We start from the raw sequence: 18,157 nt of genomic DNA, 5'->3' as shown, positions 1-18,157 counted from the left end.
TTCCCCTTCCCCTTCCCCTTCTCTTCCCTTTTTCCTTCATGTGCCATACTCCCTGGGCTATGGACTAGTATAAATAGTAAAGGAAGGGAGCAAATAGGGTAATCTCACACTAAGTGAATTAATCTTCTGCAACAATGCTGCAGATTTGAATTTTCTTTCTTGATTTTTTCTTTTTGAGGGGACAGGGGCATTGCGACCTAACTTGTTATTAAATACATATAGTAAATATATACATATAAAAATTTATTCTAAAATAATGTATTGATGATCTTTTTTTTATTTTTTAAATTCTTTTGCCAACAGTTTGCCACAGAGTTGAAAAGGGGAGGAGAAGTACGTACATACTTAACACTAGAGTATGTAATCTGGACATCCTACTGGCTGTACAGTAAAATGTAGGGGTTAAGCACAATTTTGTGTGATCCTGTAACTTCAGTCCAAGCTCAGTTACCTAACATGCATGTGTATGGCTGTTGTGCTGTGGGTCAGCTGGCTAGCTGTTTGCATGTTGCACCTCGCAAGCTTGTGCTAGTCACAATCCTAATTCATCATGTATATCTACGTATCTTTTATGTAAGTGTGTTTCATAGAATACAAGCTTGTGGAAATGAGTTGCAGAAACTCAAAGTCTGTATCTAGGGGGTGAGAGTGGTTTCTAGGAATCCTGGTGCAAAGTTAGTGACTACAGCAGAAAGGTGGGTAGGTGGTAGACTCCATCTGCCAAACTTCTCCATATATTGCATATCAACAGAAGTTTTAAGCTCTAAGTAAACCAGACTCCTTAAAGGACATGCCTTGATTGCCTCTTGAAGAGTGGCAGATGCTTCTGAGGTCCCTCTGAGGGAAGTCCTGCCTCCCTAGCCGGGTGCTGAGCTGTACCAGATAGCATGTCTCCCTGGAGGCCTTTCAGGGCAGCCCCCTTCTCTGATTAGATTTCTTCCTGGGAGAGATTTTCACTAGGCATCTAGGGAGGCTCCTTCCCAGCTCTGGGTAATAAACTGATACAAATACCAGGAATTATCATCTCTGTATTTCTGTCAGAGAAAACAGATATTAGACTAACCATTTAAAACTGAATAATGATAAATAATTAAAGAATCCCAAACCCTATGAAAGATGTAGCGTGAACAAACAGTCTCGCCAGTTGAGTGATGTAGGTTCCATCTCAGGACACATCTGGAACAACAAAATCTAGCTTAAAGGCCCACCTAAGATGTGCTTACCATAACATCTAAAGGACCGCAGGATCTCTTTCTCCACTAACTGAAAAAACCTTAATGAGGCTAGATTTGTATTTTAATATCTTGAGTACAAAATTAGATGGAATCAGTTGAGGCAGGTATTGCACACCTGGGGAAAGAGTGAAATTTGTAGTTAGATGAGGAGAATTATATTTATTGATAAGTTGTACACTACCATAAATATTGCAACGTATTCAGCCAATATATAGTAAATGCTCTTTTAATAAAGATAAACCTGTTGGTTGCTCCACTCCTAAAATTAGTTCACAATCATGTCTGTTCAAAGGTATGTATCTTATTAATCTTCACACATACTGCAGGCATGAAGCTCTGATTGGTTCCTGTGAGATACAGATGCCATTATAAAAGTGCCATGAGTCTTTATATTATCTGACTTCATATGTGTATTTCATAAACCTTTAATTTAATTTGGATTAGAGAAATTACAAGGTTAAAAAAAGAAAAACCCTTCAAATATAGATTTAAAATAAAACATGCCCTTATTATTACCAGCTTTATTCTGTGACTAATTCAACCACTGTTGGCTAATCAGAACAAAGAGGGATTTTTTTTTTTTTTTTCTGTTTTATTATCCCTGAGCATGTGTGCAGTACAGCTTTGATTAGTTAAATAACCTCTCTACTATTTCACCTTTTTTTCAGTGTGGTTTACGTAAAGAGCTACAGAAACTCATATCTAGTTAATGAGTAGATTGACTATTTTTATCATTGAATGATTACGAGAGGAGTTTCTAATTTTCTTAGCATAGCTGTTTCCTAAGGCAGGGTTTTCACATGCACATTTAAGGGAGAATAATGAACATTCAGTATATTTATTATCATGGGAAATTCCAATACTAATTTTTTTTTTTTTTTTTCATTCATACAGTAAGCAATGTTGAGACCATATTCATTAAGGAAACAAGCTGTAGATGTTCATGATTCTGATATATATGCATCTTAATATGTGTATTATAATACATTCATGAGCATAAATAATTGCACTGGAGCTTTTTCAAGTGAATAAGGCAATAGACTGATATTCAGAGGCTATAGTCTTATTTCTGTTTCTGTTCACATACTGTGCAACCTTGCACATTCTGAAATTTAATACACTATTGGTCTAAATGATGTCATATTGTTTGGCTAATCTAAATATGAACCATATTGTACACTGTGCTCACTCATATAAATTGACTTGCTCAACTGGTGATATGCCTTGGAATCACTAAATTTAAGTCTTTTCATGTTGGTGGTGAATACTTTTGTGTTGTACATACATGTAGGTAGCAATAATTTCTACTGTAGTCTTGGAGCCTCTCATTGAAAAACAGTAATTGAAAAATCATCTACAGAGTCTATGTAGGAAAATAGTGATTTTCTTTAGAACGCAGGATAGTGCTGTGGTTAGGACTCACGTTTAATTTCGTTTGAGACATTACAGTTTTACTGTCTCTTTGTTGTATCCTTTACAACCTGGAAGGGCTCATATATACAGACAACATTTTTCCATACTTTTATTTAACAAGACAGCATATGTTGCATACAGCCTGAAAGAGAGACCAATCCTTCACTCTCCCAATACTTTCACTGTGAGTGAGGGAATGGAGAATCTGATCTCAAGTATATTATTTAGGAGAAATAGAACCATAATAAACTATTCAAGAATGCTTATGCAATTTTGTTTATTTTTACAGCATACTGAGTGATTCTGCAATAAAACAGAACCATCTTTGTATCTTCTTTTTGAATTTAACCTTTCTGACTAAACATTGCATGATTTTGTGTTACTGCAAAGAGCTCCATTTTCATCTCCTTTATCCTGGATATTGATTAAAGTTAGACATCCAGGATGAAAGGAGTCAGTGCAGTCACTACTTATTCATGCCATTAAAAATTGAAAGAGAATCAGACCCAGAAGCTGTTGTTCTGGTTTTGTTGTTTTGTGGACTTTTTTTTTAATAAAAAATGTTAGTTCACACTTTAATTCTACTTAAGAATATTTTTAGCATTAAATTGTTTCTCTACAATTGTGATGTTAGTTAGGTAAGTAGTTACAGTATTTAGCTAGCAGCTTGTTAAAATACCTCTAAGCTCATCAAGAATTAAACTTACACTATTGGATGTAGAAACCTGGACAGTACAAGATTTGCGTGAGAGGTAAGCCAGAGCAGTCTCCAGACTAATTGCCTTAAGGTGCTTTAAAGATCAAGGAATGCACCTCCTTAAATTCACAAGGAAAATTTAGGATATTCTAGGAAGAAATTCTAGATAGTGTGTGAGGAAGATGGGGTCTACCTCACCTAAAAAGTATGCAAAAGTTACATTTCAGGTTTATCTGGTGTACCAGGTCATCTGTTTCTCCTAAAATCAGTACCTAAATTCACTCTGTAGTCAGTGGAGAAAGTTTTTCAAAGACCTTAAAATGGAGATGATTTCAAATTTATGGCTCTCAATTTAAAGAGGCAGGATCTCTTTCTGGATCTTTCCAGTGCACTTACCTCTATGTCACAGGGAGCAAAGCTATTTGGAGGAACTTAAGCACATAATTTAGGAGAGCTGTGGTCGCCTAAAGGGTAGATGCACCCAGGTGCCTCAGTTAGATTGCCTGGATGCCATCCAGAACTATTTCTGAAATAAAAGAGTAAAAACCTACCTCTGTGAAATTAGAAAAGAATTTTTAATCTTTTTGTTAAAAAAAAAAAAAAAAAAAAAAAAAAAAAGTAATCAATTAATGATGTAGCTATGTTGCATGATCAGTTGTGGTAATTACATTTTTAATTACTTTACCCTTAGGACCTGATTCTGATCTTATTTCCAATGGTATAAAGCAAGGATAACTTAGATAAAATCGATGCAGCTAAACTAAAATATAATTGATGAGAGGTCAGAACAGAGCCCTAAATGGTATGCTAAAAGTGGAACTAATCAGAAAGCTAAATGGGTTTATAATTTGTGCAATTGACATTTTCGTAATCTAAATCTCCAAGAAGTTAACCTTTGGATACAGAACTTGGGTTTCCCTTAGAGCCTCATAGCATTCAGGGAAGTGAAGCCACTAGAAAGTCTGTAAAAAGATGATGATTCTGTGCAGCTTTTAAAACCACATAGTAAGTTCTTTCATTAAATGATTGATTTCTTTCCAGTTTAATAAGTTTCTGTATCAGACAAGTCTTTGTGCAAAGTTTTCCGGTGAGCAGAAGTTGGAGAAGCGTTGAACCGTAGCATGTTCTGAAATAACAAAAAAAAAAAAAATCCCCACAAATCAAAGATTATTTTAAGCAGTAAGGAGATTTAGGAACGAATGTCTACTCAAAGTCAAGAATATTTCAGATCTTTTGGAAATTATGTTTAGATTTACTGTTTGTATAATAGATGGTAGGGATACTTTTTAAAAATCATGCCAATTTTTAGTTTCGTAAGCCCTACAAATGGTTACTCCTGTTACAAGTTTTAATATTATTGTTTTCAAAAAAGAGAAAATATAAACAAACCACAGATATTTTCATACAAATTTTGTGTATTTTATTATTAAATAAATATGTACATTCTATCTAATTACTATTGTTTAATAGGCAGGTGTTAATTTATGTTGTATCTTCAAATCAATCAACTAGCTTCACTTTACGAAATGTGTTCCCCCTAAGATAAGAGGTTTTCCGTCTGGTTTTGCATGACAGTGTTTTTTGAACAATTCATGCATACTTCCAAAATTATTTCATTTGGGACTATCAACATTGTATCAAATGGATTTTTTCTCAGTTGTTGTAATGTACATGAATTTTTACGTCAGCGGCAGCTCTCCACAGTGGTGATCTCACCCTGGTTAGCAAAACTGCTTCTTCCTCAAGCCCTGACCAAGGGAGTCACAGGCTGACTGCTGTGCCTGACCTTCTTCTCATGGACATGAGTCTCACTCCTGTATATAGGCACTAACTTCAGGGTTGTTACTTCTGATACTTATCACTGTAGCAGAGATTCCCAGGTGGTTATCTCCTTAAATTCTAAAGATTTAATGCTCTTTGAGAGAATAAGTACAGACTGATAACACACACACACACACACAAAAAAAAAAAAAAAATCAATTTTTGCAGGGAATTCTTCCTGTGGTCCCTCCAAATACCACCCATGCTGCTTTCAGAAATATGTCCATCGTTAGTAGTGCCATTATAATGCATTTCACAGGAATTTGGAAGGCTGGAACAGCAGTTGTACCCATTTTAGGAATGTTAGTAGAGTAATATTTTTTTCCCCACTGAACAATTATGTCTCCAAAAGCATCAATTTGCTCAAACCTCTAGCACAGCGATAATTATTGTTTTGTGCTGACATCTTTATAGAATATTTATATGTTTTTCTGTTAATATTTGATCAACTGTTTTTATTTTGTTGGCATGTCACTTTGTTTCCGGATTTTGGTTGGCTATATCCGAAACAAAACGCTTTGTTATGGGGCTGGAATTCATTTAGTTGACTCTTGGGCATCCTACACTAAATAAACATAATTTTACTGGTGTGTAGGCCTCCAAAGACACCAATCTAATCACCTCATACCCTCTAGCAAAAATGACTTTTACTTTTAGAGAAGTCAAACTAGTGTGGCAATATTAGCTATACAGTAGCAATGAGAATGTATTAAGGGATTTTGTTGTGTGGATTTTTTTTTTTTTTTTTTTTTTTTTCCCATGAGTAGCATCCTTGAAGCTGACATCTTTTTGTGACTGAACAGATGACAGCATGAAATTCAATTACAGCAAACAGTCTCAGTCATTACACCTGTCTGCTTCCAGAGGAAAGTATTTGTAAATTGTGCTTTATACTTCCATTCCCTAAAACCTAAGTCTGTAATTGACACTTGCCAGCAGAGATGACTGGAGACAGAAGGAGAACATAATGTGTCTAAGTAGCCCACCAGGGAAAAGAGTATCCTCATCTTTGGGGAGTTTTGTGGTATTTTGTTTTCTTTAATGAAGAATAATACCTGTGTGCCAAAGATTTACTGCAAGGCTGGTGGCAGATGTTTCTGCTAAAAAAAAAAAAAAAATTTATGAAGGATGAATCGCAAAAGGTAGAACAAAAGAAAAATCTAATTAACATAGACATATTTCTTCTGCAAAGGAAAACAAATGCTTCAGGAGGACAAAAGTCCCTCTCTGTTATTTGTAAGGCTGGTTTGTTACTCTAACACATTTGTAAGAATCAGATTTGTGCCTGACATGTCAAAACTTATTCACAAAGCAAGAGTTGTGGATACCTTGGGAGTCGATGTTGTCACTTGTTACGCAACTCAGCATCCGTTCAGCACTGATTGATGCCCAAATTGCCAGTTTTGGAAGAAAGGGGATAAGACATGACAATAATATTTGTACCAAATGTCAGGCAGGAGAAACAGGGGAGTTCATAGAAAGGGTCTAGATGTAGGCTCTGACCAGGAAAAAAAAAAAACAAAACAAAAACAAACAAACATGATAGACAAACTGTCAGTACTGATCTTTCTAAACTGTTTAATTTCTTTCTGGTAAGTTATTTTTCTTTCTTTTTATTGGTTTCCTTCCCCAGAATTTTGCCAGAGTAGACAGCATATAAAAGTGATCCAGCTGGTGTGTTTTGAGCTTGACAAAGGAATTACTAAACCATTAACTTTTTAAAATGCATCAGATACATAAAAGATATGGGCAATTAGTAAATCACTACATATTTGGTAAGAAAGCTATTTGAGCATAAGCTTTCTTAGAAATCTGCTAATAATATTAGCTCAGATCAGACTGTATGAATAAATTTTTCCTCATTTTTTTACTTACATTTATTAACTGATTTGCAAAAATATTTGGGTAACTACTGCTTCTCTTCCTCTCTGTAGATCAGCAGGTAATTTGAGAGTTTCTCAACCACAAAAGCAATGGTAAAAAATGTAATGGAGTAATGCAGTCAAGTATTACTTGACTACATTGCCTGTTACCAGGTACTCAGGACATCCCCAAGTGGCCCAGATAGCTGTGTGTGCTTCTGCTCATGGCTTACAGAACATTGTAAGCACACTGTGTTATATTTATGAGCTGGAAAGTAAAGTGTGTCAGAGAGGAAGTTAAAATGGCTTCTCTGTAGGATATTGTTAGTGTAAAATATCTCATTTATTTGGGTCTCTCTTTGAATGCTGCAGCTTATAAACGCAGTGGGGAATTTCTCAGTTATTGATCCAAAGCTATGGGTACTAATGACATAATATAGTGGTACTCAATAACCTTTTATCATGGTCTGCTTTGTCATGTGGAGATTTAACTGAGGGGAGAGAAATACACTGTAACAAAGAAGAAAATATTATGAATTTCCATCTATCCATTTAATAATGGAGGTATCCTATTCCTTTCTATTATCTTTTTGCATGAACTCTCATATAAAATAGCATAAAAATTATTGTACATACTAATGTAAACATGAGAAATGTTGACATTTTTTTCCAAGCATTCAAAATGACAACTCTACCATGGCTTGAGTAGCACTGCCATATTACTGTGCTCTGAGATTTTAAGAAAAATAATATTGTAATTAATATAATAATTTATAGAAATATATATATATTTTTTTTTTTCCACACAAAGCCTTTGTGTCTTTATAGCAAACAGAATAAACAAATAAGGGATATATCTGCACAGTAAAGTCTTAAAATTTGCCCAGTACCTGCAAAACCTTGTCGAGGCTTTAAGTATCATCTATGTGTATCAGACAGCTCCTCAGAAGTGAGCGAGGGCATGCATCCTGAGGCATACTGCTTCAGACCAGCATAAAAAACAGTGTGATGCCACATGCTGACCCCAGGCCCCTGACAGTGATAGCTGCAATTCCTCAAGGTGTATCATCTGTTTGCCTAACACTCTTATTTAGTAATTTTGGCAATTCTGATGTCTAAGTTTCCGTTTGGAGCAAACCAGAGCATGGTGGGAGGCTGGGTTATGACTTCATTTACACACTTTCTCTTGGGAGTAAATTAGTAAGCAAGCCATTGCAGAAGGGTGCCATTTGGGTAATCTTGGTGTAGGACTGTTAATAGAGTATAAGGAGTTTTGTATTTTCTTCCTGAACAACCATTTAAAAGCTAACAACGGTCTAATTTCTGCTACTATTTTCATATATATATACATGGCTTCATTTTGTGTTTGTTGCTGGTAAGATGCCAGATTCCAGTCTGACTTAAAATAGACGTAGAGTCAAAGCAACTCTTATCTAAAGATTTCTTCCAATAAAGGAGACAGTGAAGACATTTTTAAAAGAAATAATCGAGGAGCTTCTAACCACTGGGATGCTGCTATCTCTGTTTTTCTATGGTTTGCATCTGTTAGCAATGTCCCCTTCAGGCTGAATACTCAAAACATCCCCCGACTGCTGTAGAACACTGTTGCAGAAAAATGTTAAAAGTGTTAATGCTTCATGTAATGTAAAACTTACATTGGGCTCCAAGATACACTTTTACAGGGATGTAAAAATTGATCTCTTTGCTGCTGTATGAAAAGCCAGTGATTTTGATATCTTTGTCATATGAAAAGCAAGAGGCAAAAAGCCAAGTTTCTGTCCTTCAGGAAGTGTTGTAAGGGTCCTGTGCTATGAAAGTGAGTGTTGCTGTTGATTTCAGCAAGTACAAGATGAAGCTCAGATTGACTTAAGCACATTATTGCTATTATAAGGTAAAGAAATTAAAAAAAAAAATGGTTAAGGAAGGCTGATAGCCCAATCATTGATTAGTCTTTTTATATGAAGTCGTGAAGCTGGAGTTGCAGACGTAGATTTGGCAGCATATTTTAATATAGGGTTTGGTCCTGTGCTGGGACCATTTACTCATGTTCATTTCTGAAACTTTCTGCATGAGGTGGGACTGCAGGATTTAAACCCTTAATTCTGAGGATTTTTAATAGTTTGTTTTATACCCATGAACTGCTAAACACACAGGATTCTTCTTCTAGAGACACTTTTTTAAAAGTATCAAAATAGAATTCTCCATGACTGATGCTGTTGGTGGAATAGAGACACATTCGAGATGCTGGACTCTAAGAAATCTTAGAGAAATTGCTAGGTTTGTTTCTTCCGCTGAGTTATCTTTTTTCAGTAAAAAGATGTTACAGCTGATTTTGTGTTAGCAGTTGGTGCATTATAGTTCTTATATGTGAAATTCCAGCTTCACATGTTTTCATTTTTCATTTTTTATTGATTTGTTTTATTATTTTGTACTTTTTTTTTTTTTTTCCTGGTACAAAGTGCAAAAGATTTAATTTTGCATCTCTCTTTGTCTTTTGGAAAGTGCACTGTGAAGCAAGGGAAATGTTACTCATTAAAACCAAAGAATAGCTAAGAATGGTGATCAAAAGCATGAGCAATATAGTATTTTAACATTTTCAGAGGACTCTGGACTAAAAGCAATGCCTTCCAAGTATTTGCACATATTAATAATATACCATCTGCTTGACTTGTATGAATGTAACACATCAGTCTACCAGATGCAATATTTTCTCGGGAAAAAAATATTTCCTTGGAATATCCTGCTCTTTTTGACACCTCAGTTTTAACTTTTTCTGTAACTTGATCTGAAAATGATGACCACCTTGAAATCTATATAGCTTGAAGGCCTTATCAGTAAAGCTCAGCAGAGTTATATTTCCTTGTGCCTGTGATGTTGAAACCTGGTGAAAATCAATTTTTTCTTTTGCTGAATGGTATATTTGAGGCATTTAAAAAAGGTGAATGAGTGTGCTGAGGGCCTGTCATTCTTGAAGTACTTTCTTATGCAGCATGTGTAGGTACATCTTCCTGTTAGCCCTGAGAGGCTCTGTATGTCTGATGCATTGGATGTTGTGTCAGCAGGAAGGAGAAAAAGAAGAGATGAAGTATATCAGAAAGTAAGTTGATAGCAAATGGTGTTTTGAACAGCCTGTATCCTCCAGTGTAATATATTATGGAAATAATGATTCTGACAAGTGATACGTCTTTGTAACCTGAAGTGATACAGTAGGGATTATGCATGCTCAAGTCATTCAGGACTGGGTACTTGTCTAGAAATGCTGTAAGAAGTGTCTTTATCACAAAAAACTTTGTTATGGATGCAGTGGAAATAACTAGACTACTAAAGAAGAAAAATAGTTTGTTGTTGTTGTTGTTATTATTATGTTGTTTTGGCTAGTGATGGGAACAAAAATAGTATTTTTAGTTCTGGTTTTATAGAGTTATCTCTTTTTTGTTATTTAATACCATATTTTATCTTGTATTTAGGGATGAACTGTATGCTTTAACTCATTTTCAAGCTTGCTCAAACATAGTTGTTACGAAACCATAAATACATTGTTAATTAATTAACATGGATAGGCAATGAGAAGTGGCCTCAAGGTTTAAAAGGTATCAGGAAGCCAGAACAAATAAAACATGAATGCAAAACAGTCTTTAAGAAAGGCACAGAGAGAATATGGAGGAAATTATTATACTAGAACAAAGAACAAAATTCTTCTGGTCTGTACACATTCATTAAGCACAAATCAGGAAATGCGACCAAAAGGCAGGATAAAGGTAGCATATACATTTAGCCTCTTGTGTCAATAAACTGTCTTACATAGTTGCTCTAGTTTACAGAGATTTCCTTGCAGTGACAACAACTGGTTACCTTGCCAGAGGAGGATACTCTTCCTTCAACCAATTTGATGATTCCCTTTTCCTCCACCAAATGTGGGGACACAAGTTTATGTAATTTACTGTATTCTAGGAATATCACAGGGTATGGTAATTATATACAACATAATTGTCTTTGGAGCTACCAACATATACAGTCTGAAGGGTTGGATTTTCTCTTCTTCCTCATGTTATTCTGCTACTAATGAAAAATAGCACAGCATTTTTGGGGGGGGGGCACAGGGGGGGACACCAAAACACAACAACAACAAAATAAACAACCCAAACCCAGTTTTTAATCTGACCATTTTTGAATGAAAATAATATTACTTAACAGGAAACATATTTGAGTGTATTTATTTAAGAGTTTTGAATTCTGTATTGTAATGATGATAGATCAATAAGTTTTTGTTTTGAATGGAAATTCCTTAAGACTGGAATATGTCTGGTTTTGGTGTACTTTGTACAGATGTTAAGTAGGAATCTCACATAGTGTATTTCATTTCCCTGATTAAAATCTTCCCCTTTCTCTGTTCCTCCTTCTCCATATTACTGTTCCTTTCCCACATACACAGAGTTAACTAATACCAGAGGAAGCGAGTTCATTTTGCTTCACTGCTTAAAAAAAATGAATGCTATGACCAGCGGAATGAAAAAATTTGATAAGCTAAAACAAAAGGCAGCAAATGTTGAGAAAAAACTCCAGTGACCTAGGTAATATAAAATTGTTTCATGATAAGTATGAACATTAATAAGTTTGGACATCTAAAAATGTAAAATTAGCAATTTGAAAACATTTATCTGGATGAGATAGAACATTATACATGAAACGTAATGACCTCTCTGAAATTCAGCCAGGATGCTGTAGTATTCATTTAGACAAAGAAGAGAACTAGTTAATCATGGCAAAGAAAACTAGACAGAGTGAATTAGTTTGCTGCATTCCAGACTCTTAGCTACAAAAGAGAATATATTTCACTAATTAGAGAGTGAAAACAGTCTAAGCTTTTAGAAAGAAAATGCAAGAAGAGTGAAAGGGAGTGATCCTGGCTTTAGAATGATTTATCAACCCATGGTGTTTACATGATACAATTTTACGATTTTATCAGTAAGGCAGCCTACATTAAGGGGTCTTCAACTTTGATTATATTGATTATACACAACATAATAGTTCATAATTAAAATTATCATGCATGGCTTCAGTCGTTAACTTTCATTCACTCTTGGAGCCTCTAATATAAATTAGTTGTAAATCCTACACGAACATACATGTTATAAAATAAGGCTAGAAACTTCAGAATTAAAATAAAAAGTTAACAATCAAATTTCAAGTTTTTTAGAAGATTATTATCTTGATTGTGCTGTAGATATATTTCCTTTATCATTATATTTTTATCCTTAATGCTGTAGGAGTGTGCATTATAGATGTTTTATTTGTATAAAATTAAATAAATAAAGTGAGGTTAACCTGCTTGTTGCATGGGATAAGGATACTGTTTTATCTGAAGACTGTACATAATTTTACACAATGAAATCTTTATATAGAGTTCTGAAATAAGGTTGTTCTTTTTCTTACCTAGAAAACTTTTAAAATTTTCAGAATTTTTCTTCAAACAAATATTCAATTTTATAACCAGTACTACAGTCTATACTTGAAAAGGATATAAATAAATTTATCTCTAATTTTACTTTCCTTTCCTGTGTCTGAATCTGCTCTCCAAATATGACCACGTTCCTGTACCTGTAAATGTCATTTGGCTTTTAACTGCAGAGGGCTGAGGATCAGGTCTTTTCCATGAGCTGTGTTACACCTTTGAATTATTTCCATTGAACTGAAAGAGCACAAGATCAAGTTCTGCATTGTTCCAATGCCATAGCTGTTTTTTAAAGAGCTATGGTTTTACAGGACTTCTGCACTACATTCATAGAGGCAATATGTATGTTTGAGGATAACTGTGATGTTTGGCCTCCTTTGCAACTGCACATCAGCAGAAAATCTGCTGTCTTCCTCTTTTGTTAAACATGAGATAAGCTGATGAAGCAAATTACTTTTTCAGTCTTTCAAATTTCATTACATTATATCTTAAACATTTCTAAATGAGAGTCAGTGGCTTTATACTGCTTATACACTGTTGGTGGTTGTTTGGGTATTTTTTTAATTCCCAAAGGTGCTTGTTTATAGGTGATGTTTATTAGGAAACTGTGTGTATGTGTGCATACTTCAAGTGTGCATGTATGTGTCTCTATAGAGTGAGCTGGAAGAAGACAGTGTCTCATCTCACAATTTCAAAAAATGCCAAGACCAAATAAGGAAACTTCATCTCTAAAGAGAGAGTGTCCTGGAGGGGTTTGAACTAGTGGAAAAGTGAGGGAGTTAGTCTCTTAACAAAGTTGTTTTCATCACCAAGTCATGTTGTAATCAGATACTGTGATAGATTATTTTTTAAGCAGAATTGGAATCAGTTATACGAAATCAGCCTAAAATGTGACTTTGTTTCTAAACATTTTTCTTTTTATGCACATTTTAGAAATCTATGCAATAAATATTTATTTTTATTTTACTACACATCAATCTAAAAATCTGCTTAGCTATCTTAATCAGAATTAATTTGCTTAATTGTTATTCCTATCCCATCAATGTCAGTTTTGCACTAACTTGAACAATGCCACTTTTTGCTGTTTGCACTTTAATTCAATTTCCATTCTAAGATTATGAACAGTAATAGGGTCCTGCTTGAATATTCATTAGCTTTGAATTGTGAGCTATGAAAAGGTGCTTTCTTTTACTTTAATGAAAGTGGCTCGGCATGGGGTGGATCTGTAATGACATTTGATTTTAGGCATCTAACAAATTTGCTTTTTATTTATTGACACATCTTGTCCAAACAGCTCCCTCGCAAGTTAGTGGAGTAATGAAAGAGAGAGTGCTGCAGAGGAGCGTGGAGCTTTCCTGGCAGGAACCAGAACATCCCAATGGAGTCATTACTGAATATGAAATCAAGTATTATGAGAAAGTAAGTGCTAAGATTATCTGTAATGTACAACAGTGTGCTGTTTGCTTCATGTTGGCTTGCTGTGTTGGGGAACAATGTTAAAACTATCAGCTATCAACTTTCCCGTCTCTTCAAAGTCATGGTGATTTTGCTTGGTTTTAATAACTAGCAGATCCCTGCAATTATTATTGCTATCACATGTCTCATATATTGTATTTTGGTATCCCAAAAATGAAATATCTATTTGAAATCTGCCTTTTTTTCCAGGTTTTGGTTTTGTTGTTTTTTTTTTTTATTGTTAATTTGGACTTGGATGTTTTACCATATTTGTCATTTTTCTGTCTCCTACATTTTGTTTAAAGCTTGTTTCATTTCCTTCTGTGTCACTGCAATTCCAGACGACGGGGAATATCAAATACAACTCTTTAGTATTTGGTATTTCTTTATGATCTGGGCAGCTTCAGTTTGGTGTCTGAAAACTTCCAAAGCAATTCCTACAGTTTCAGCTGATAAATATTCCTTATTTGTCCTTTTAAAAAGGCCCAGCATTGTGAAATTTATTTTTCACTTGTTCTCTCAACACAATAATGAATCGAGGGCTGCTTTTCAATAGTAGATTAAGTGATCTCTGTTTCTAGTAGAGTGAAATTGCAATCTTATTGATGTCAGTCAGAATTTTGCCATTCATTTCAGCGTGTCTAGGGCTTCATTCATGATAACTTTGAAGTAGTCCAGAATAAAAAAAATTCTGACAAGCGTATAAGTAGGGCCACATGCAACCGTAAACTGGATGAAAGCAGAGCAAAGACAGGTTGTGCAGCTACGTGTTTGTCATGGGACCCAGTCTAAGTGTGGCTTCTCCAGATTCTCTGGGAAATTTCCTGCAGCATGTAACATATTCCTATCTTTTATAAAACATTCTGGGAGAAAAAAAAAAAAATAAATCAAAGAAATGAACAAAGGAACTCCTTTGTGATCACTTGTGAAGTCATATTATCTCTGCAAACAAGGTAATAGTACCTCTATATCAAAAAGACCATGTCAGTTTACTAGGTGACATAGAAATAGATAAATTAAGACCAGATTGGATCTAGTATCAAGTGTCACATTTAATTTTCAGTGCTGAATTCCACAAATGTACTTATTAAAAGATCTTTATATGATTTAGGAAGGGAATAAAATGTTTATTTGTTGACGCTAACTCACATTACAAAATTTACCAGATATGTACAGATAGCTAAACAATTTTTAGTTAAAAAATTTACGCATTTTAGCAGGTAATTTTTGTTCCTCAAGCATGTGTGTGTACACACACCCATAAGTAAAGTACATACATATAAAAAGCTTGCATATTTACTGAAGGCAAAACTCTTCTCTGCATGAAAAAAACCACAAACAAACAAACAACCTTTTTTTTTTTTTTTTTTTTTTTAATAGACAGAATAGTTTCTAATCTGTTAAAATAATTTCAATAGGTGGTGGAAAAATTATCAAGACACTAGACTCTTCATATAGTGATAGCTTTTAGATTGTGGTTTTTCTTATTTTCCCTATATGTTCATTGCCAGTTTCCTATGTTTGCAAAGACAAGAACTGGTGTTAAAGTTCTTTTGTAATGAAAGGAAACCTACCAGTATTACAGAGAATAAGAATCTTATCTTACAAACAGTCACAGATAAACTGGACTATATACCTTTAATTCAGTGAGACAATTTTAACACAAATACTTAAATGCTTGTCTTCCTTCCAAAATAACGTAGTTCAGCTTGAAAGCTACTTCATAAGCTTCTTGCTCAAAATGTGAGAGGCAGTTTAAGTTTTGTTCCTTTAGTTTAAAAGGAAAACAAGATGTGAACTTTCAGCTCCTTTCAGAAACAAATCAAACATTTTTGTGGTTCTGAAATATTCTGATAAGTGGTTTTTTTTCACCTCTCATTTCTGGCTAGGGCTGTAATGGAAACTGCCTGAAATCTCTCAAGTAAGCCTCTCCTGTGAGATTTCTAGTGCAGGTTATTTTTATTTCTTTGTTACTTGTTTAGTTTGAATACAGGAACTGCTGGCAATTCAAATATGCCTCATTTATGTATCAAAACCCAAACTCTGAATTTCCAATTTGGCTTACAGTCATGAACCTGACTGTTTATGATTTCCTTACACTTGTTTCTCATCTCTCAATCATTCTTGTTCTTTCTCACATACTAACCTACATTCTACCATGGTCCTCACTTACAGATGAGTTAAACCCTCTTGGAGAAGATATGAAAAATTGTTGCTAGCCAAGCTGGCTGACTTGGTCAAATGACAGTCTGGACAAGACCCAGGAGAAGCTATTACTGAATCTCTGGGGAAAAAAAAAAAAAAAAAAAAAAAAAAAAAAAAAAAAGATCATGCATTTTGTATTTAACTCTGTATTTCAGCAAAAGCTTTTGCTGCTTTACTGACTGCAAAGGGGAAGGCTCTCCATCATTTTTAGCCGGTGAAGTACTACTGAAATGAGTTACAGATTTATTCCTTCCTTCTGTATCCATCTCATTAGCACTGCCTCGTACGGCTCATGCTTCTCTGGTCATAGCGTGCATTCAGATGGTTGGTTAATTCATCTCTTCTGCCCTTCAAATCAGGGTTGCATCTGCCACCAAAAATCAACAGGGCTGCACATATCTATGATGAATGATAATCTGGATCAGTAAATGTGGTGAATAAGTAGGGCTTTTTGAGTACTGTAATGATCTGTGATACAATTTTTGTAGTATTTGAGAGTTATTACTTATAGGTTTTGTAATCTTACAGCTGCAAATTGGGGGATGTCATACTGAGTTTCGTTCCCTAGGTTCTTCTTGGTGACATAGTCAAAACCTGAGAAAGATTAAAAGCCAGAAGAAAAAAAAAAAAAAAAAAAACCATTGGCAGTACTGTATTTTTTAAACATATTGGAAGGTAACATATTTTAAACATATTGGAAGGTAACAAGGAAAGATGTTCTGACCATGAAAGAACAGAGTTCCCTGTCCTTGAACTGCTTAGACCCCACAGATCCCTTTGGAAAGCTGTGATCAGGATATTTTCTCATCAAAATTTCACAAAATGTAATCAGAGCCAAAGAAGTAAACATTTTATGTCTGGATGTTTTATGAGTAACAACATGAGCATCCCATTTGAGTTTTATGTTATACTTACAGCTCCTCATTGCATTGATAGTGTTTTGTAATACTCCACAGAGTATGCTTTATTTTTTATGTTGGGAAAAAAAGCATTCAACAAATTGAAATAAACTACCCAGAGTGGCTGACAGTTGCTGGTGTGCAACCATGATTAAACCTGACCTGTAAATGTCATTTAATCTTTTGTCTTATTGTTTCCAGGATCAAAGGGAGAGGACCTATTCAACAGTGAAAACCAAGTCCACTTCAGCTTCTATTAATAATCTAAAACCAGGAACAGTGTATGTTTTCCAGATTCGTGCTTTTACTGCTGCTGGTTATGGAAATTACAGCCCTAGACTGGATGTTGCCACACTAGAAGAAGCCACAGGTAAACAATTAGATTTATAGGAAATTAACACTTGCAGTAGAAGTATTAAGTAAACCAAGAAAGGAAAAAGTCATAGGCAATACTCGAAAGAATGAAGTTCTACATGAAGGTGGATTTTTGTCACTGTATTTTGAAGCATGACCTTCAGTTAGTTAGAACTACAATTAGAACTAGAAATTACAGTCATAATTAGCTGGAGAAGAATTGTAACATATCAGGTTCTTCCCCTCTGATGCCCTTCTAACACAAAGAAATCTTTTTTTTTCATTGAAATACACACCTCTTTCCCCCTACAAGAGTAGTGGTGAGCTGAGTAACTCTATTAGATTCTTCTGTAACTGGGGAGAGAAGGGAAGAGATTTCAGCCCACAGAGGCATTTCCAGGTCATTTTTTCCCTATTTGACTTCCTGAAAAACCTCTTTATGTTTTTATTTATGTGTGTCTTATTTAAGCTGTATGCTCATCCTTAGCATCTTTTTAGTTCATTGACTAGTTTGTACTTGATTTTAGTAAAGAAAAAGAGGTCTCAAAAGTGCTAGGTTTCTCCAAGGCTCATGTAATATGTTGTAAGCTGTGTAAAGAAAATAATTTCTCAAAACCCCTCACAATGGAAAGTACGAAGCTGAAGTACAAGCTCTCTCAGTACAGTACACCAGAGAATCTGGCTGAGACATCTCAGCAGAGAGGTAACATTTTGCAAGAGCTTGCTCTTTTCACGATGCTGAAACCTGTCTTGTGCCCTTATTA

At 34.8% G+C, this 18,157-nt stretch overlaps 1 protein-coding gene across 6 annotated transcripts in view; it reads left to right on the top strand.

Moving 5' to 3' along the window:
• EPHA7 (EPH receptor A7) overlaps nt 1–18,157 on the top strand; it is a 167,223-nt gene that overhangs the window by 110,710 nt on the left and 38,356 nt on the right. For all 6 annotated transcript variants that reach the window (XM_026844869.1, XM_026844873.1, XM_026844868.1 and 3 more), the window contains exons 6-7: nt 13,775–13,899; nt 17,241–17,409. In XM_026844869.1, the coding sequence (XP_026700670.1) occupies nt 13,775–13,899; nt 17,241–17,409 (294 nt within the window). The remainder of the gene's footprint in view (nt 1–13,774; nt 13,900–17,240; nt 17,410–18,157) is intronic.

Source organism: Athene cunicularia (genome assembly GCF_003259725.1).
Source record: "Athene cunicularia isolate RWA chromosome 3 unlocalized genomic scaffold, athCun1 chr3_part1, whole genome shotgun sequence".
In the NCBI taxonomy this organism is placed as follows: domain Eukaryota; kingdom Metazoa; phylum Chordata; class Aves; order Strigiformes; family Strigidae; genus Athene; species Athene cunicularia.
The sequence above is the reverse complement of the archived record's forward strand: the minus strand, read 5'-3'. Positions and strand labels throughout refer to the sequence as shown.